We start from the raw sequence: 21,131 nt of genomic DNA on the forward strand, positions 1-21,131 counted from the left end.
TCATGAGAGCGGGCAAAGTCGGACTGTAACTACGGGTGTCCCTGTCCCTGTCCTCAAGCCCTGCCTCTAGCCCCGCCCTCGAGGGCATTTATCGTGTAGCTCTGCCAATGAAACAGGAGTTGGCTACGTTCCTGCCGGGCCAATCAGAAAGCCGGAAGGGGTGGGTACTATGATACGTGTCTGAACGTGCGCAGGGGGTGGGGAAATTCGGGGTCAAAGAGCAAACCCGGCACAAGATGGCGGCGGTAGCGGCAGTGGCGGCGCGTAGGAGGCGGTGAGGAGCCGGGAACCCGGGGGCACGTCCGGACGCTCCTAGATACCCCAAGCCCGTTATTGTTCTTTTCTGTTTGTCTCTCTATCATCCCTGGCCTTGCGACAGCCCTTTGTCCTTCTGGAGGCGGCCTCAGGCTCCTTCTGCTTCTCCGCGGTAGATCCTCGCGTCGTTGCCAGCCCTTGCTTTTGGGGCTCTTAGCTCTCGCCCGGCAGCTCAAAAAGGTCGCAGCTATGTGCTCTGTTTGGCCTTGGCCGCTAGCAGTCGAAGTTCTGCCCTGGCGGCTCGCCTCGGTCAGCGCCGCTGCCTCTTTCCTGCAGTGCGCAGGGCCGTCGGGGGAGGTAGAATGGGGGGAGGAGACACAGTCGGGCTTCAGGGAAAGCAGCCTGTTGTCCTACCTCTTGGCCGGACAGGAATCATCGTGGCCCGCAGTACATTCTGTATTATCCTTTTTGTCCCTCCTACTTCCAGCCCTGCCGTTGTCTGTCTTCACGTGGGCACCAGCCCTGGCTAATTCATGCCCACGATTGCTGGGCACGGCTGGGGCAGGATCCAGTAAGTTCATAATCTGTTTGGACGATGTTGCTCAAACACAACATGTAATCGAATAGTTTGGTCTGCTCTTTCGAGTTTATAATATCAAGAAGAAGAAGAAAAAAAGTTCTAAACACATCAGCTCCACAAAATGTTTACCAGAACCTAACGGATATAGTGAGGTTGAAGAGGCTGTATGTACTGCCCGCCTGCAGTAGTGAAGAAAAGGTGGATCATAAACTTCAGAAGCCTGTGATTTGAAATAGCAGGTGTAAATTGCCCTGTAGCTCATTCTTAACTTTGGCTTGTGAACACCTCTTGTTTGAGATGACCAAGACATCCCTGAATCCTTAGGACCTTTCAACAGGTCATAGTTGAGAGGTCCTTTAGAAACCTTCTCCCTGTGGCATCTCTCCAAATCGATCATATAGACTGGAAATAGGGCTTTAGTTTGGGCTCCAACAGAGTATGTAATTCGCTGAACTGATGACTGCTGCTTTGGGCTACTAATGTGCCTTTAGGTAGTCACCCCTTAGGACTTGGGCTGCATGTCTTGCTGTTGAGTTTTCTGGTAACATTTCTTCTGCTTGTTTTGCTTGTAATTATTTCTACTTGGCCTATTCACCCAGTGCCTAGCATTTATTTTCCTCAGTTTTTTGACAGGCCTGGTGTAGAGTGCTTGCCTTGCAAATTCTGACACTAGAGATCCTGTGATCTCCATTCTGGTAATTTTCTTCTTTTTTAACTTTGTGGTGCTGGGGTCTGTACTCAGGGCCTCTCACATGCTAGGCAAGTGCTGTATCACTGATCTACATCTCTAGTCCTCTGGTAATTTTCTTTGCCTTTAGCTTCCAAGCAGATACTGAGATTAATGCTACCCACAATGTGTATAGTAGGCCCTGCCTTTAGTTATGTTGTTATAAATTGCAGAGTTATATTGCTTAGAAGAAACCTGTGTCCTTCTGTCTCACCCTGCCCTCTTTGGAATACTTCCCAGAGAGTGTGCTTTGGACTGCTCTCATCAGAGTCATCCGGAGAGCATCTTTAATACTCAGGAGGCTGAGGCAGAAGGATTACAAGTTTGAGGCCAGCTTAGGCAACTTAGTGAGTCCCTGTCTCAAAAAGAACTGAGCAGGTAGTTCAGTGGGTTCAAGTCTCAGTACTGCGGTGGGGAGGACATGTTTTAAACACACATATTAAAGTTTGGGGATGTGTTAGAGTGCTTGCCTGGCATGTACAAAGCCTTGAGTTTGATCCCCAGGACCACAAAAAATAAAAAAATAAAAAAGCACATGTCCAAAGTTTGGTAATCTTTATTTAGTAAGCACTGCAGGTATGGGCTGGGGTTGTGGCTCAGTGGTAGAACACTTTCCTAGCACATTGTGAGGCACTGGGTTCAATCCTCAGCACCACATAAGAATAAATAAAATAAAGGCATTGTGTCCATCTACAACTAAAGTTTAAAAAAAAAAAGCACTGCATATGTTTCTTAACTCTTAAATTTGAGAATAAATTCTCAAATTTTAGTGTTTTCTCTGAATAGATGAATATATCCTTCAAACAACTTAATTTAAACAAATCTGCTAGTCCTGTGTCTTTCATTTAAGCATATTGAGAACCTTGAGGTGATAGTCCTCATTGAGACAGGCCTTCCTTGAGACAATTCATCCTACCTGTGATTAATGTGTTGTAGTGTGCACTATGTTGAAGTACATAGGCCCCAGAGTCAGGCAGAACTGGGTTCAGTCTAGTAGCTGGGGACTGTAGGAGCATGCCATCGCTTCAGTCAGGGACCTTTTAAAAAAACTGATGCCCAGCTAGGCGTGATGGCACACACTAGTAATCCTAGGGGTTGGGGAGACTGAGATAGGAAGATCATGAGTTCAAAACCAGCTTCAGCAAAAGCGAGACGCTAATCAATTCAGTGAGACCCTGTCTCTAAATAAAATACAAAATAGGGCTGGGGATGTGGCTCAGTGGTCAAGTGCCCCTGGGTTGAATCCCCAGTATCAAAAACAAAACAAAACCTGATGCCCAGATGTAGTAGCTTATGCTTGTGCTGCTGGTGGCTGGGGAGGCTGAGGTAGGAGGATTGCAAGTTTGAGGCCAGCTTCAGTGACTTAGTGAGGCCTTAAGCAACTGAGTGATACCCTGTCTAAAATAAATAAGAGCTGAGGATGTAGCTCAGTGAGTATTCCTGGGTTCATCCTCAGTAACAACAACAACAAAAAATTGAACTGTATTCAGATTTAGTAACGAGAGCAAAGGGGGGTACATCCATACTTCATATTTTTTTCCTTCCCATTATATTTTTCTTCTAATCCCTGTGCCTTGTGCAGAAAAGGAGCTTGCTATGTTCTCAGAACTGTCAGAACTCTAGTGTAGCTCAGAGCAAAGTGATAAAAGGGGAAACTGAAAAGAAAAATGAAGTTGGAGAGGGAGGCAAGGGTTATAAAACTTAGGTCCTGTATGAAATTTGGAAAATAGACAAATTGATGGCTCAGGCCCCACTCCAAGCAAAATATATAATAATCTCTGAGGATGAGACCAGGATTTTGATACTTTAAAAACTATAGGCCAATTGAAAGCTTGGATACAAAGTAACCAGTCCCAGAGAGTACATTAGGACTTGATACTGTTTTACCTTCTCTTAAGCCTTAGGTAGTGATAGTGGTGATTTGTTTTTTGGGGTACTGGGGATTGAACCCAGAGATGCTTTACCACTGAGGTACTTCCACAGACCGTTTTATTTTTTATTTGTAGACAGAGTCTCACTAAATCCCCAAGATCCTCCCTAAGTTGCTGAGGGTGGTCTTGAACTTGGAATCCATCTGCCATAGGCTCCTGAGTGGCTTGGATTACATATTTTAAAGATGTAAAAATAGAGATTAGAGGAACAGGATGCCTAGGGTGCTAGAGAAGTTAGGATCCTAGGAATTGTGACCAGTAGTCTAGCTAAGAAGATACCTTTAAACCTTTTTTCTTCTGTTTTTTTACTATGTTTTACTTTATCTTCCCCCTTTGTGTGTGTGTGTGTGTGTGTATAAGGGGAGCACTAGGGATTGAACTTGCTAGGCAAGTGCGTTACCACTGAGCCACATCCATAGGCCTCATTTTTCATTTTTTTATTTTATAAGTTCACCTGATGCCTTGCCCATGAAAGGCATAGCTTGGCCAGGCACAGTGGTGCACACCTATAATCCCAGGCTGAGGCAGGAGGACCACGAATTCAGAGCAAGCCTTAGCAATTTAGTAAGACACTAAGCAACTCAGTGGAGACTCTTGTCTCTAAACAAAATATTTAAAAATAAATAAATGGGCCAGGGATGTGGCTCAGTGGATTCAATCCTCAGTACTAAAAAATAGAAAGGTGTAGCTTGCTTTGCTTCTCTAATTCACACTCCTTACCACTATTTCCTCTGGGACTGGTTATTACTCTTTCCTTCTAGGAGAGGCTGATGTAACCAGAGGCAATAACAGGGCTTCTCAAGGCCAAAGATGCTCTCTGCTCACTTTCTCTGCCTTTATTTATTTTATTTGTGGTATAGGGGATTGTGCATGGTAGGGAAGCACTGTACCACTGAACTGCATCCATAGCTCTGTCCTCTAGCTTTTGAAGACAGGGTTTTGGTGTGTCATCTCCCCAGGCCTGACCCTTTACCCTATATTCACTCTGTCTTCTTTCCTATTTAATATGATTCTATCCTTCTCCCCACTTCCAAAGCTGTCTTTCTAAAGCTGTGACAGGAAGGTGGGGCCTTTCGTGACTCTCAGGTTGATTGTGCCCTCTTTATCCTTTTTCTCCCTAGGTCTTGGGCAAGTTTGGCACTTGCATGTTTAGGAGTCTGCCTGGGGATTACCTTTGCTGTGGATAGAAGCAACTTTAAGACCTGTGAAGAGAGTTCCTTCTGCAAGTATGTCATTTCTGGGAGGGTCGATTGGAAAGTAGTGTGATATGAAAAGTGTCTATGGCAGATGGGTAGCCTAAGGACACTGTAGGTGAAAAAGGTGCCTAGAACATTGGGGTGCCCTCCCACCTTACTTCTCAACCATTGCATTTGGCAGGCGGCAACGAAGTATACGGCCAGGCCTCTCTCCTTACCGTGCCTTGCTAGAAACTTTGCAGCTTGGTCCTGATGACCTTACAGTCCATCTGATCCACGAGGTCACTAAGGTCAGGCAACACAAGGAAGATTTGAGGGGAAATGGCTATGGGGTAATTGGGGAGGGAGAAATTTGGAGCCAACTTCCTGTGTTGGCCAAATCTTGGGACTTTTACTTGGTGAAGAAATCTGATCTCAGGCCCCTTAGGCAAAGGGCTCCTAGGAGGGCCTGGGTCTATAGGACTTTGTATGATATAGCCCCTCCCCCTTCTCCAGATCCAAACCTCTTTCCCCTTAGGTATTGCTGGTGCTGGAGCTCCAAGGGCTTCAAAAGAACATGACTCGGATCAGGATTGATGAGCTGGAGCCCCGTCGGCTCCGTTACCGTGTTCCAGATGTTTTGGTGGCTGATCCTCCCACAGCCCGGTAAGTTTTTCCTGAGAAACATCAGCCTCTTTTGTTGTTTATTGGTAGTACTGGGGATGAAACCTAGGACTTTGTGTATGCTACGGAAGTACTCTATCACTTAGTACATTCCTAACCTAATATATTTGTTGTTTTACTTATTTGTTTTCACTCTTTTTTTTTTTGTCTTTCAGTAATGGGAATTGAACCCAGGGCACTCTACCACTGAGCTACATTCCTAGCCCATTCAATTTTATATAATTTTATTTTTTACTTTTAAAAATATTTATTTTTTAATTATAGTTGGACACAATACCTTTATTTTATTTATTCATTTTTATGTGGTGTTGAGGATCGAACCCAGGACCTTGTACTTGCTAGGCAAGGGCTCTACCTCTGAGCTACAACCCCAGCCCTTTTTATTTTTTTGAGACAGGATCTCACTTATTTTGGAGGCTGGCTTCAAACTTGTGGTCCTTCTGGCTCAGCCTTCTGAGTAGCTGGGATTACAAGCATGTGCCACCTCCCCCCTGATCTCTTTTATTCTTTTTTTTTTTTAAGAGAGAATTTTTTAATATTTTATTTTGTAGTTTTTGGCGGACACAACATCTTTGTATGTGGTGCTGAGGACCGAACCCAGGCCGCACGCATGCCAGGCGAGCGTACTACCACTTGAGCCACATCCCCAGCCCCCTCTTTTATTCTTTATCTTCATTCATTCAGCAAAAGGTATTGCTCCCTCTTCTGTGGCTGGCCTGGGCTAAGTGTGGTGTCACAAGAAGGAATAAACAAAGCACAGATCTTACTCTAGTAATGTGCTATTTTTTTGGTTAGTTCATTGGTCTGTCCCTCTTTTCTCTCCCTTTCTTCCTTCCTTTTCCTTGTTTTCCTCAGCTATTCAGAATAGTATTACTCAATTTCTTGAGTCAAAATACACTGTTATCATTGTTCCATATATGATTTTTTTGAGTACTTCATTTAGGAAATACTATAATATGGGCTAGGGCTGTAGCTCAGTGGCAAAGCGCTTGCCTAGCATGTGTGAGGCACTTGATTCTTAGCACCACATTAAAAAAATAAAAGACATTCTGTTCATCTACAACTACAAAAAAATTAAAAAGTAAAAGAAAATACTATAATAAACTCTTCACCTTGTAAACTGTATAAACTCTCCACCCAACCTAATCAGATTCTTAACCATCATATACTGTTAACTCTCCCGAAAGTTGATGGTTATTCTGAAGTTTATTATTCCCTTGTTTTTGTTCTTATATTACATGTATACATACATACATACATACATACATACATACCTACATATGCCTGAGCAGTAAATTATGTGATTTTGAGTGTTATAGAAAAACATCTTAGAGGTTTTGTGATGATGCTTCTCTGAGATTCCCTTTTTTCACATAACTTTAATTTTGTGGCATATAGGTCTAGTTCATTTTTACTGCTGTATTATGTTGTATGAATATATTTGGATTTATTTATTCATTTCTATGTGGATAGGTATTTGGGCTGTTTTCATTGTTTAACTGTCCAAAGTGTTGGTGTGAACATTATTGTACATATCTCCTGTTGTCCCTGGCAGGAGTTTCTCTTTGATTTATAGATCAGGAGAGGAACTGCAGAATTGTATAGTTTGGAAATGATCAACTTCCAAAGATAAAACCAAAGCAGTTTGTTTAATAATTTACATTTCCACCAACAATTTGTAAGTGGCCTCACTAATCTATGTCTTCTCCAACACTTGGTAGGAATGGACTTAATTTTCATTCGTAAAATAGGTGTATAAAATTGTATTATGTAGTGGGCTTGACTTTGTTGTCTTTCCCAGTTTATTAATGAAATCATGTATCTCTTCATATATTTGTCATTCTGGCTTAGTATTCTGTGAGGTGATAGTTTACAACTTTTGCTCATTAAACTTGAGGGTTATGGGCTGGAGATGTGGCTCAAGCGGTAGCGTGCTCGCCTGGCATGCGTGCGGCCCGGGTTCGATCCTCAGCACCACATACCAACAAAGATGTTGTGTCCGCCAAGAACTAAAAAATAAATATTAAAAATTCTCTCTCTCTCTCTCTCTCTCTCTCTCTCTCTCTCTCTCTCTCTCTCTCTCTCCCCCCCCTCACTCTCTCTTTAAAAAAAAAAAAAAAAAAAAAAAAAAACTTGAGGGTTAGAAATGTAGCTCAATGTTTGAGCATTGCCTAGCATGTGCAAAGACCTAAGTTCAATCTCCAGAACCACAAAAACAAAACAAAACAAAAAAAACTTGAGCTGGGCATGATAGTGCATGTTAGTAATAACAGCTACTCAGGAGGCCAAGGTAGGAGGATCACAAATTTCAGGCTATTGTATTTCCATATTCCCTGTACTTAGTTTACCTAAATTATTAATTATTGTTAATATTGTTCATAATATTTGTCCAATTATTTGCCCTAATAATTGTTAATATTATTGTGGTTCATTTATCATACCTAATGAATTGGTAGTGATGCATTTTTTAAGTATTTATTTTGTAGTTATAGATGAACACAATGTCTTTATTTTATTTTTATTTGGTGCTAAGGATCGAACCCAGTGCCTCACGCGTGGTAGGCGAGTGCTCTACCTTTGAGCCACAACCCCAGCCCAATGATGCATTATTGGTCTGTCCCTGTATATACAATATATACAAAATCTATATTGTATGTAGATTTTCTTAGTTTCTACCTAGTGTCATTTTCCATTGATTCTATGTGGCATTTAGTTGTCATATCTCCTTAGGCTGCTCTGGACTGAGATAACTTCTCAAACTTTCCTTGTTCCTGATAACTCTAAAAGGTGTTGTTTGTTTTGTTTGCCGTACTGGGGAATGAGTCCAGAACCTTAAACCTGCTGATTAAATGTTTTGCCACTGAGCTACATGCCTATCCCTTTTTGGCTTTATTTTGAGGGTCTTGCTAAGTTATTGAATCTGGCCTTGAATTTGAGATCCCTTTGCCTCAGACTCCCAAGTAGCTGGGAATACAGGTGTATACCACCAACTCCACTTGTTTAAGTGGGTTGTTTTGGTTTGTTTGTTTGTTTGTTTTGATATCAGGGTTCCAGGGATTGAACCCAGGGGTTCTGAACCACTGTGCCACATCCCTATTTATATACATATGTATTTATTTATTTATTGCCAGGGATTGAACCCAGGAGCACTTAATCACTGAGTTGCATATCCAGCCCTTTTTATTTTTTTATTTTGAGACAGGTCTCAGTTACTTAGGGCCTTACTAAGTTGTTGAGGCTGGCGTTGACTTTGAGATCCTCCTGCCTCAGCCACTGGGATTACAAGTGTGTGCCACCATACCTGGCTGTAGGTGGATTAATAAGTAGAAATTCCTAATGTTAATGTTCTTAAAATGTTTCAGTCTTTTTACCTTCTGGTCTTAGCACATTATGCCTTGTGTTTTAATATCTCAACCCGGCATGGGATTATGCACCTGTAATCCCAGCTATTCAGCAGACAGAGGCAGGAGGATTACTTGAACCCAGGTGTTCAAGGTCAGCCTGGGCATCATAATAAGACTCTGTCTCAAAAAAATAAATAAAAGAAAGATGGGCTGGGGATGTGGCTCAAGCGGTATCGCGCTTGCCTGGCATGCGTGCGGCCCGGGTTCGATCCTCAGCACCACATACAAACAAAGATATTGTGTCCGCCGAAAACTAAAAAATGAATATTTAAAAAAAATTCTCTCTCTCTCTCTTAAAAAAAAAATAAAAGAAAGAAAAAAAAATCCCTGTCTACCTCAAGGTCAAAAAAATTTTTGTTTATATTTTCTAAAGCTTATTAAATTTTAAGTGATGGGACTTAGGATACTCAGTAGTAGAGCCCTTGCCTAGCATATGCTAGGGCTTGGGTTCAATCTCCAATACCAAAAAAAAAAATTTGTTTTCAATCCATAATCTTTCTGAAGTTTATATTTGTATCTGGAACAAGGTAAGAATGTGTTAAGCTGGGCACAGTGGTACAATTGTTTTTTTGTTTTTGTTTTCTATATAGAAAATTAATTTTTTTCTTCTCCTTTCCTTACTGATCTGCCATTGCCTCCTTGTTACATTTCAGAGTTTTAAGAATACTTGAGTCTATTTCCTGGCTCTTTATTTGGTTTTTTAAATCTGTTTGTCCCGGCATTATTATCCCACTGCCTATAGCTTTTAGCAGGTCCTTTCTTGAAGTGTTAGGACTTCTTTTGCCCCTTTGTATTTGCTTATATCCCCTTTGATCTCTTTCCCAGGCTTTCTGTATCTGGCCGTGATGACAATAGTGTGGAGCTAACAGTGGCTGAGGGACCCTACAAAATCATCTTAACAGCACGGCCATTCCGCCTTGACCTGCTAGAGGACCGTAGCCTTCTGCTCAGTGTCAATGCCCGAGGACTCATGGAGTTTGAGCACCAGAGGGCCCGCAGGGTCCCGTGAGTGCAGGGGTTGGGACTGCAGGGAATCACCTACTGTGAAAGAGCCTAGGGATTTTTGTGGGATCTGGCACTGGGTTCCTGGGAGGAGACTGGATGGCAGGATAGCCAGATAGGGGCTGGGGGCTGGGAGAACTTATCAAGAAGTGTAGGAATCAGACCTGGGTTGCAGTTTTCTCCATTTCCTGTATAGACCAGGAGCCAGTCACTTTTGTCCCTGAGCCGAACCTTGGGCACCTCCTCTGGGAGGCCTGCCTGGGTCTGCCTCTCCCTCTTCCCCTTCTCACATCATCACATTTCCCAAGTTTATTTTCTTCCTTTTTATTTATTTATTTATTTATTTATTTTGATTTCTTTTTTTCCCCCCATCTCTGAAAGTTTGTCGACTGAAACTCACTTTTATGTTTCTGTTTTTGTGTTGGTTTTGTGCCTCCTTTTCCCTTTCCCTACTCATCTCCTCCTGCCCCAGTTTCTCGGATAAAGTTAGTCTCACGCTCGGTAGCATATGGGATAAGATCAAGAACCTTTTCTCTAGGTAAATCCATGGCCACTGGTACTGTATCTGTTCCTCTGCCCTTTCCCACCCTTCACTCTGACCCTTTGGGGAAGATGCCCCCAAACCTTTCCATACCCTGCCCTTCACCCAACCCCATTTCCCCATGATGTCTTATTTGGGCCCCTGTTCCCTATTCCCTGGCTGCCCCCCCACCCCCCGCCCTGGAGAAAGAAGTACTGGAAGTTCTTAAGGAATGTAGGGAGCTTATTGCTTTGCCAAGGGGTGGAGGGATGCTGCCTAGGATTCCTGACTTTTATTTGAGATGTAGCTGAGATTTTGTGCAGAGCTGCTTTCTAGATGCCCTTGAGAACATTGTTTGGTAAAAACCTCTGGAAGTCCCTCTAAGTATTTGGAGAGGCTTGCTGTGGTCTGACCCACTTTTCTTTGCAAAACCCTGTGTCAGGCCAGGAGCCTAAGCTGCATTGAGGGCATCTGGGCCAGTCACTCAATAGAGGCAGCAGAGCTGGGACTAACATTCAGAATATAGGCTCCTAAGTCACCCTGCCTGTCTCTTCTGGGATGCTGGCAGAGGCTGGTGATTTGGGCCCATGTGTGGAAGACACCTCTTGGTAGCATTTATTCATTTCCCTTTCTCGGTTCTTTCTCCATCCTTCGAAAATGTACTTGCTCACTGGGGTCCCTCTCCAAGCTTTACATTCAGTCCCTTCCTCCAATTCATTCCTTTGGACCCTTGGCTCTCTATTCCCCTACCCCTCCTTCCACTAGCCCCTCGTCCCTGCCCCCTCTGGATTGGAGCAGACAGCTCTCCTACCTTCCAGGCAAGGATCAAAAGACCCCGCTGAGGGCGATGGGGCCCAGCCCAAGGAAACGCCTGGGGATGGTGACGAGGCAAGTCGGAGTGGGTGCGTGGTTGGATGATAGGGCTGGCTGGGAGGCTGGAGGGGGAAGGCCCACAAGAAACTTGAGTTTAGTCTCACCATCATGGATGGGATCTAGAAAACAAGTTGGGTAAGAAAGAGCTGGTGTATGAATGGGTAGTGGTCCATTTTCCTTCTTACAGCCAGAGGATACTCAAGGGAAGGCAGAGAAAGATGAGCCAGGAGCCTGGGAGGAGACATTCAAAACTCATTCTGACAGCAAGCCATATGGTGAGGGGCTGGGAGAGACTTGGGCAGGGGTGCAGGGAGTCCTTGCCAAGCAAAAGCTATAGAGCTCAGCTTTTCTTTTCTTCCAGGCCCTACTTCTGTGGGTTTGGACTTCTCTCTGCCAGGCATGGAGCATGTGTATGGAATCCCTGAGCATGCAGACAACTTGAGGCTGAAGGTCACTGAGTGAGTCCCATGCTGATGTCTGCGTGTGGGAGGAGCCAGGCATGTTGGTGTACACCTGTAACCCCAGCTAGTTCGGAGGCCTAGGCAGAAGGATAGCAAATTTGAGGCCATCCTGGGCAACTTAGTGAGACCCTGCCTCAAAATAAAAAATAAAAACTGGGATATTAGGCACAGTGGAATACACCTGTAATTCTAGCAGTTTTAGGAGTCTGAGGCAGGAGGATTGCAAGTTCAGGGCCAGCCTCAGCAATTTAGTGAAGCCATAAGCAATATGGTTAAGACCTAATCTCAAAATAAAAAATAAAGGAAGGGCTGGGGGATGTAGCTCAGTTATAAATTGCTTCTGGGTTAAATCCCCAGTTAACCTGTCCTCAATAAAAATGAAAAAATAAAATGGGGGTGGGGACTAGGGATGTAGCCTAGGGATAAAGTGTCCTTGGGTTCAATCCTCAGTAGTGCAAAGAAAAAATAATGTGGGAGGAGGAAGGAGCAGAAGGAAGGAAGGCCAGGGCTTTGAGAAATGTGCATGCAGGTGGATATTCCAGACAAACATGGATTTATCCTGTGTCTGGGCCACCTTTGATATTTAGAAAATTATTCTTTTGGGAAAGGCCAGAGGAGCCTGTTTTCATCTCTCACCTGTGTCTGTGGGGTGGGGGTTGTGTGTGCTGTGGCCTGCAGCCAGTTGTTAGCCTGGTCTGTGTGTCTACCACCAGGGGTGGGGAACCGTATCGCCTGTACAACTTGGATGTGTTCCAGTATGAACTGGATAACCCAATGGCCCTGTATGGGTCTGTACCTGTGCTCCTTGCACACAACCCTCATCGAGATTTGGGCATCTTCTGGCTCAATGCTGCTGAGACCTGGGTTGATATATCTTCTAACACTGCAGGGAAGGTAAGAATGCAGGCAGGGAAGAGAGGAGGAGGGAGGGAGTCTGATGAACCTTAAAACAGGATTTGGGGAACATGAGTATGGAGAGGCTGGTGGGGACCGGCTGAAAGAAGGTGCCTGGGCCTTCTGGGAAGCTTCTTGAGTTCCCTGGTCATTTCCAGATGACACATTTATGGCAAAGTCATGGCTGTCTCTGGACTATTAGTTCATTATGTGTTAGGCACTCTTCTAGGTGCTGGGGACATGTTCTTACCAAGCTTCAAAATGTCCTTACTCGGGCTGGGGATGTGGCTCAAGCGGTAGCACGCTCGCCTGGCATGTGTGTGGCCCGGGTTCCATCCTCAACACCACATACAAACAAAGATGTTGTGTCCACTGAAAGTTAAAAAATAATAATAAATATTAAAAATTCTCTCTCTCTCTTTCAAAAAAAAATGTCCTTACTCTCAGGGAGAAAGACATTTCAACTACTAACAAGGCAAGATGAGTTCAGGGGTGGTTAAGTGCTAATACTTAATGTGTTTGGGGGGGGGGCGGGGGCAGGCTTGCTTTAGATATCTGCTCCAGGAAAGCCTCCTTGAGGAAATGACATCTAATCTCATACCAAAGTGAGATATTAGGGGCCAGCTCTTATGACTCCAGAGAAAAATTGTTGCTTTTGTCTGGTGTTGCTGTAGACCCTGTTTGGGAAGATGCTAGACTATCTGCAGGGCTCTGGGGAGACCCCACAGACTGATGTTCGCTGGATGTCAGAGAGTGGCATCATTGATGTCTTCCTGCTACTTGGACCCTCGGTCTTCGACATTTTTCGGCAGTATGCTAGTCTCACAGGTGTGTGTAATGTTACCACTGTCATTTTTCTGCCCTTGTTTTCTTGACAGGGTTGATTCTGTAACTTTTCAAAAGTCCTGAGTCCCAGGCTATTTCTGAACATGCACCCTATAACCTTCCACAAGCTTATATCTTCCTCAATTTCTGAGTGTCCTCTTTAACCCCAGGTTGGGGCCTGATCCCCATTATGACCCCCACCCCTCAATGAACCCGCAGGAACCCAGGCATTGCCCCCACTCTTCTCCCTCGGCTACCATCAGAGCCGCTGGAACTACCGGGATGAGGCTGATGTGCTAGAAGTGGATCAGGGTTTTGATGATCACAACCTGCCCTGTGATGTCATCTGGCTGGATATTGAACATGCTGATGGCAAGCGATACTTCACCTGGGACCCCAGCCGCTTCCCTCAGCCCCTCACTATGCTTGAGCACTTGGCCTCCAAGAGGCGGAAGGTAAGGGAACTGTAGCCATGATTGGTCTTCTCAGGGTAAGGCCGAGACTTGCTAGCTCTGGAGAACTCTGACCACCATCTTCCTTGTCCCAGCTGGTAGCCATTGTGGACCCCCACATCAAGGTAGACTCTGGATACCGAGTTCACGAAGAGCTGCGGAACCAGGGGCTGTACGTTAAAACTCGGGATGGCTCTGACTATGAGGGCTGGTGCTGGCCAGGTAGGCAGGCCAAGAGCTGAAGGAGAGGCATTTGGGAGGCCAGGGTTGTAGAAAGGTGGCTTTTTTTGCCCCTTGAGGTATTGAGAGCCACCTTTACCTTCTAGGTTCAGCTGGTTACCCTGACTTTACTAATCCCGTGATGAGAGCCTGGTGGGCTAACATGTTCAGCTTTGACAATTATGAGGTAGGAAAGGCCACAGTTCTTATTTATTTTCCCCACCCTGTCTCCCTGAGGTGTTTTTGCTTGCCAATTCTGCTTTCGCTGGTTGCCTGTAATGCATTGGGGGGCCTTGATGATCCCAGGAGAACCCTAAAAAATAGATCTTTCTAGATTCCAGGAGCTTTCTGCTCTGATACTCTGTCTTCTTTCTCTCCTTTGTCCACCCTTTTTTGCCTATATTCCCAGGGCTCAGCTCCCAACCTCTATGTCTGGAATGACATGAATGAACCATCTGTGTTCAATGGTCCTGAGGTTACCATGCTCAAGGATGCCCAGCATTATGGGGGCTGGGAGCACCGGGACATCCATAACATCTATGGCTTCTATGTGGTAAGGGGCGGAAAGGGGAGTTGGCAGAAAGAGGGAAGACAAGGCCCAGAGACTGAGGACCAGGCAGCTGCCAACAGATGAGAGATAGCTTTTACTTTTCGCTTCCCCTCTTCTCTATTCTCCCCACCCAGCACATGGCAACTGCTGATGGGTTAATACAGCGCTCCGGTGGCATAGAACGTCCCTTCGTCCTCAGCAGGGCTTTCTTCGCTGGCTCCCAGCGCTTTGGTAAGATTTGGAGGAAAGACCCAGGTGTGGTGGCACATACCTATAATAATCTCAGTGGCTCAGGAATCTGAGGCAGGAGAATCACAAGTTCAGAGCCAGCCTTAGCAACTTAGCTAGGCCCTAAGCAACTGGGCTGGGGATGTGGCTCAGGGGTTAAGTTCCCAGGGTTCACTACTTGGTACCAAATAAATAAATGAATAATGAAACAAACAAACTTGGAGAAGAGAGCCGTGGCAGAATGATGTGAAGGACCCCTGGCCTGGGCCTGGTTCTTTGCGAGCTGCACACTGTGTCTTCCCAGCTATGCACTGTGAGGGGAGCCAGAGTAAGTGGGAAATTCAGTTCCTGTTCAAGTGTTCATTTAAAAAAAAAAAAAAAAAAAAAAATTTTTTTAAGACACGTTTATTTAGTGTCATAAAAAATATGGAATGCTTGGGCTGGGATTGTGGCTCAGCGGTAGAGCACTCGCCTAGCATGTGTGAGGCCCTGGGTTCGATCCTCAGCACCATATAAAAATACATAAATAAAATAAAGATATTGTGTCCAACTACAGCTAAAAAATAAATATTTAAAAAAATATGGAATGCTTCACAAATTTGCGTGTCATCCTTGCGCAGGGGCCATGCTAATCATCTCTATATCATTCCACTTTTAGTATGTGTGTTGCCAAAGTGAGCACTAGAATTTTTATTTATCTATTTATTTATGTATTCATTTTGGTGGTTCTGGGGATTGAACCCAGGGCCTTGTGCATGTGAGGCAAGCATTCTACCAAGTTACATCCCCAACCCCCTAGAAAAAATTTTTTAAAAAAAGGACACAATACCTTTATTGATTGATTGATTGATTGATTTTTTTTTTTTTTTTTTTTTTTTTAAAGAGAGAGTGAGAGAGGAGAGAGAGAGAGAGAGAGAGAGAATTTTTAATATTTATTTTTTAGTTCTCGGCTGACACAACATCTTTGTTGGTATGTGGTGCTGGGGATCGAACCCGGGCCGCACGCATGCCAGGCGAGCGCGCTACCGCTTGAGCCACATCCCCAGCCCCTGATTGATTGATTTTTATATGGTGCTGAGGATTCAACCCAGTGCCTCACACATATTAGGCAAATGCTCTACCACTGAGATACAGCCCCACCCTGTTTAAGTATTCCTGTGAACTCTGCATCTTCAGAGGATCCTGGGGCCCCAGAGATGTCACCTGTATAGAATACTGAGCACCTTCTCTATGTTACAAGCTCCTTCCCTCTTGTCTTCCTCAGGAGCTGTGTGGACAGGGGACAACACTGCGGAGTGGGCTCACTTGAAGATCACTATCCCTATGTGTCTCAGCCTAGGGCTGGTGGGACTTTCCTTCTGTGGTGGTAAGAGGAGGAGGAATTTGGGGCCTTGGTTGGTGGCAGAGGGGCAAAATAGAGGGCACAAGACATAGGCATGAGCAGAGAACTGAGAGTCTGGAGGGTGGAGAACGTTTGGGAAGCTCCTCAGACAACATCTCTCTTTTACCTTCTTTTTCTAATCTGCTCCTTCCCTCCTCTCTCTCAGCTGATGTGGGGGGATTCTTCAAGAATCCAGAACCAGAGCTGCTTGTACGCTGGTACCAGATGGGTGCCTATCAGCCATTCTTCCGGGCTCATGCCCACTTGGACACTGGGCGGCGAGAGCCATGGCTGTTGCCATCTCAGTACCAAGACATAATCCGAGATGCCTTGGGCCAGCGATATTCTTTGCTGCCCTTCTGGTACACCCTCTTCTATCAGGCCCATCGTGAAGGGTTTCCTGTCATGAGGTGAGACACTCAGTTGGGTAGGTGGACTGAGGTGGGTGGGAGACAGGGGTCCAGGTTGCATCTCGGGGCCTTTTTCTTCACTTAACACAACCTTGTAAAGGTTCTTCTGTGTCTTCCCCTCTGTACACTTTGAGGGGAGCCAGAGTGAGTGGGAAATCCAAGAGTGAAGGGGAGATTATTGGGAATTAATAATATCAATAAATTCCCAAGAATGGCAAGGTCTTGCTGGGCACAGTGGCACAGGCCTGTAATCCCAGTGGCTCAGGAGGCTGAGGCAGGAGGATCTCGAGTTCAAAGCCAGCCTCAGCAAAAGCGTGGCACTAAGCAATTCAGTGAGATCTTGTCTCTAAATAAAATACAAAATAGGGCTGGGGATGTGAGTGCCCCTGAGTTTGATCCCTGGTACCAAAAAAAAAAAAAAAAAAAAAAAAAAAAGCTAAAGTATAGTCATTTGTTTAAAAAAAAAAAAAAGTATAGCCATTTGTGGTGTGTTGGCCTGTGCCTGTAATCCCAGTGGCTTGAGAGATAAGGCAGGAGAATTACAAGTTCGAGGCCAACCTCAGCAATTAGTGAGGCTTTAAGCAGCTTAGTGACAGCCTGTCTCAAAAAATAGCTTGGAATGTGGTTCAGTGGTAATGCACTCCTGGATTTAATCCTCAGTATAAAAAAAAATCTAGGGCTGGGGTTGTGGCTCAGTGGTAAAGCACTTGCCTCATATGTGTGAGGCACTGGGTTTGAACCTCAGTACCGCATAAAAAAATAAATAAGTAAAGTTAAGTTTAAAAAGATGAGCCTTTAAAAAATATATATCTTAAGTGGAAATGAGTTTGTTGTGTTTGAGGAATTAAAAAAAGCCAGTGAGCTTGGGTAGGGAACCAGAGGGAGAGGTAAGAGTTGAGGTTATAGAGGAAAATGTGATCCGATTCTGAAGAACACATTGATATGCCAGGAGACCTCTGGAAAATTGCTATGCAGAATGGTTGGCAGAAGAGTGGAGGCGGGAAGGTGGGATAGGAGTTGAAATGAACAGACAAGGTGGGATTGCATAGTCGAGACCTGAACCCCAAATACACTGTCTGGCTGCAAGCTCTTGGATCTTACCCCTGTGCTATTCTCATTGCCAGTTATTCGGGCAACATTGTTGACTTCTGTGTAATGGCAGGTGTTGTCCTTTCTTTTCTCGCTTACTTCCTAGGCCCCTGTGGGTGCAGTATCCTCAAGATGTGACCACCTTCAGCATAGATGATCAGTTCCTGCTTGGTGAGAAATGGGAAGACAAGAGTGTTAGATTGGGCTGTGGCTGAGAAGCACTTGTAGACCTATGTCTGCAGAGGCCCAGGGAGGGAGGAGTGAGTGTGGCTATTAGTTAGCAGGGTGGTGCTTTGGTGTTCTGTGGCCTGGGAACAGATCCCCTCAGTGCCATGTTGATTCTGGTGTGTTTTAGGGGATGCCTTACTGGTTCACCCCGTGTCAGATGCTGGGGCCCATGGTGTGCAGGTCTATCTACCTGGCCAAGGGGAGGTGAGTTATGGAAGTACATGGTGGGGAAAGATGATGAAGGCCAAAGAAAGCAAACAGGGTGGATGTCCCTGTGCATTGTGTGACACAATATCTTATCTCTTCTATTACCCACAGGTGTGGTATGACACTCATAGCTACCAGAAGCATCATGGTCCCCAGACCCTCTACCTGCCTGTAACTCTAAGCAGTGTGAGTATGCCTGCTTAGTTGCTAGCTCTATCTGCTTATAAGTTTCCAGAAGGGATGACAACATGTGCTTTGTGGTTCAGTACTTGTGAGCACAGATGAACAAGAGTAAAAGATGCTGTGGGGTCTATGCGGGAGAGTTAAGACCAGCACTGCTTTTGCCCTAGATCCCTGTGTTCCAACGTGGAGGGACAATTGTGCCTCGATGGATGCGTGTGCGGCGTTCTTCAGACTGTATGAAAGATGACCCCATCACTCTCTTTGTCGCACTCGGCCTCCAGGTGAGTACACACACGAAGAGTGACCTCAACCATCAGCTTGCCTTCCTAGTCCCCTGGGGATGTTTCCCTTGCTCCCTCTTAACTCAGGTACTCACCTTGCCTACTTCCTGCTCAGGGTACGGCCCAAGGACAGCTCTTTCTTGATGATGGCCACACATTTAACTATCAGAATCGCCATGAGTTCCTGCTGCGTCATTTCTCGTTCTCTGACAACACACTTGTCTCCAGGTAGCTGGGTACCTTTTAGGATTATGGGGAGCATCATGGGGATGCCCATCGCTCACTGTGCTCTTTTCTCATCTCCTGACTTTGGTTGGGTTTCCTTTTTTCTGCTCTGACATTTTTCCCCTGGTGGGCATTTGTTTTTGTCACCTCCAGCTCAGCAGATCCCAAAAGCCACTTTGAGACACCAGTCTGGGTTGAGCGGGTGGTGATAATGGGGGCTGGAAAGCCGGCAGCAGTGGTGCTTCAGACAAAAGGTAAGTGACTAACCTGGCCCCAAGTTAGGGAAAGGGGAAGTGGAGGCGAGATGGGTGAGGTTGGGGATGGTGTCTGTCTGTAGGCAAGCAGCTCACTGCTGACCATGAAGCTTTTTCTTCTTCCTTCTCCAGGATCTCCTGAAAGCCATCTATCCTTCCAGTATGACCCTGAGACCTCTGTGTTGATACTGCGCAAGCCTGGTGTCAATGTATCATCTGACTGGAGTATTCATCTGCGATAACCAACGGGATATGTTCTGGGTTGAGGGGGGAAGGGTGTGGTGGTGGTGAGAGCTGCCCTTTCTTCTGCCTTGGAGTTTGACCCTCCCCAGACTTCAAAATTCTTATCCCAAGACCCAGATTCTGCTAACATCTGGACAGGATGAGAGGACTGTGCTTGGGCTCTGAATTCCTCTTGTGACCTCCTCACCTCTCCTGTTCTGTTGATTCCAAGTCTTTCCTTTCATCCCCCCAGCATCCTGTGGCTCTTCCTGGAGCACACTCACTTGCAAAGACCTGGGACCACAGGGTCCTTGTCTCCCTTTCCCTTTCCCTTTCCCTTCCTAAAGGGTCCTAAATTTCCCCCAGACTTCTCCGTTCATGCCTCTTGTGTGTTAATGCCATTTCTTGGAAGAAGATGAGGACAGTGAACTTTAGGTTTAGGGTTCCTCTTCTTCTTCCCTTTCTCCCCCACCAAAATGCCCTCTCCTTTTATTTCTTCCTCCTGGTTCTACCCTGCCAGCTCTTCCCTTTCTCTGCCCCACTTCTACACTGGGACCACCCCTTATCTGATAAGGGATGAATGAATGGATCAAAGAAGTGAAGTTGCTGGAAAACATCCTTTTCCCTTTCATCCCAACCTTTTCCTCTCCCCAATTCCTTCTAGGGCTGCTGCATTTCTGGCAGGGGCAGTTCAACCTCCCCTTTCCCTTGAGGGGAAAATGTTTCCATGCCTCCTTAATTAAGACAGGATGGGCATTAAACTTCTTTTGCCCCCTTCTGGTCCCTTTGGGGCATTCAAAATGGAGAAATCAGTTGTGATTTCATTGAATCACGTCACCTATATTTATTGCTGGGAGAAGGCTGAGGGTGGGGGGAGATGATCATGTGTGCCCAAGGTTGGCTCGAGGCCCTGGGTAGGGGGGTTGGGGCAGAACTAACAGGGAACCAGGGGAAATATTTGTGGGAATTTTTTTTTACTTGGTCCCCAGCTGTGACAGGTTTTGATAAAAGGAGAAATAATAAAGAAATAAACTATAAATAACTTCTAGATGTCTGAATTCTAGTTGTGGCCTGAGCCACATACCCTAGGAGCCCAAGGGCCTGACATTTTCTTCTGATTTTAGCATAAGCCACCTGGTTTTCAGGAAAATGAGCAAGCACAAGCTGCCTTCATCTTGCTAGATAGCATGACTTTCACAGCAAAGCTGAGCAAGGCCATTGGGTTTTAGTAGGCCTGGTTAATGCTGTGATCAGAGCTAATGTCTCATGGATGGAAATAGCTATAAGGTCAGGAGTTCTCACATCAGAGGCTCTTTTTCTTTAGTTAAGAGCACTTTCATATGATTTTCCAACCTGGAGTGGTGGGCAACATCTGTAATCCCAGCTACTTGGAAGGCTGAGGCAGGAGGGTCTCAAATTTAAGGCCTAAGCAATTTAGGGAGAACTTACCTCAAAAAAGTAAAGGGCTACTGCACAAAACTCAAAGTAGATCAAGGGCCTAGGGATTAGACCAGAGATTGCACTTAATAGAAGAAAAAGCAGGCCCAAGTCTTTATATCAGCTTAGGACCTGACTTCCTTAACAAAAGACTCCTAAAGCACAAGAAATAAAATCAAGAATTAATAAATAGGATGGATTCTAAAATATGTTGCAGCAAAGGAAACAATGTGAAGAGAGAACCAACAGAATGGGAGAAAATCTTTTTACCACATGCACATCAGAGCACTGATCTCCAGGGTATATAAAGAACTCCAAAAACTTAACATCAAAAGAACTAATAATCAATAAATGATCTAAGGAGATGAGCAGATACTTCACAGAAGATATATTAATCAACAAATATACAAAAAAAAATGCTCAACATCTCTAGC

General features: G+C 45.1%; 1 protein-coding gene and 1 non-coding gene across 3 annotated transcripts; one reads left to right on the top strand and one right to left on the bottom strand.

Annotated features, from left to right (window-relative positions):
• Positions 1-231: 231 nt before the first annotated feature.
• Positions 232-20,379, top strand: Ganab (glucosidase II alpha subunit). Of its 2 annotated transcripts, XM_026407575.2 has the most exons (25): positions 232-274; positions 4,615-4,719; positions 4,871-4,979; positions 5,207-5,334; positions 9,582-9,761; positions 10,231-10,296; positions 11,097-11,166; positions 11,339-11,426; positions 11,513-11,609; positions 12,326-12,506; positions 13,181-13,334; positions 13,551-13,786; positions 13,879-14,005; positions 14,110-14,189; positions 14,412-14,555; positions 14,687-14,783; positions 16,045-16,146; positions 16,328-16,571; positions 17,767-17,831; positions 18,016-18,092; positions 18,207-18,281; positions 18,446-18,559; positions 18,675-18,787; positions 18,938-19,038; positions 19,171-20,379. In XM_026407575.2, exons 1-25 carry the CDS (start codon positions 237-239, stop codon positions 19,278-19,280), a joined length of 2,901 nt encoding a protein of 966 aa, XP_026263360.1. In that variant the 5' UTR covers positions 232-236; the 3' UTR covers positions 19,281-20,379. The 2 variants fall into 2 exon arrangements, with proteins under 2 accessions (XP_026263360.1, XP_026263361.1); XM_026407576.2 differs by lacking the exon at positions 10,231-10,296 and having other exon boundaries at positions 19,171-20,378.
• LOC113195936 (U6 spliceosomal RNA) lies at positions 15,356-15,462 on the bottom strand. The gene has a single exon (XR_003302491.1). It is a non-coding gene; the product is annotated as a U6 spliceosomal RNA (small nuclear RNA).
• Positions 20,380-21,131: the final 752 nt, after the last annotated feature.

Source organism: Urocitellus parryii, chromosome 4, assembly GCF_045843805.1.
Source record: "Urocitellus parryii isolate mUroPar1 chromosome 4, mUroPar1.hap1, whole genome shotgun sequence".
NCBI lineage: Eukaryota > Metazoa > Chordata > Mammalia > Rodentia > Sciuridae > Urocitellus > Urocitellus parryii.

What these genes read in the sequence shown, in the direction of transcription:
- Ganab (XM_026407575.2), top strand. Translation starts at nt 237, where the DNA reads ATGGCGGCGGTAGCGGCAGTGGCGGCGCGTAGGAGGCG. An exon ending in ATCAAGAACCTTTTCTCTAG is followed by an intron (nt 10,297 to 11,096) that starts GTAAATCCATGG and finishes CCTACCTTCCAG; the next exon opens with GCAAGGATCAAAAGACCCCG. An exon ending in ACATCTATGGCTTCTATGTG is followed by an intron (nt 14,556 to 14,686) that starts GTAAGGGGCGGA and finishes CTCCCCACCCAG; the next exon opens with CACATGGCAACTGCTGATGG.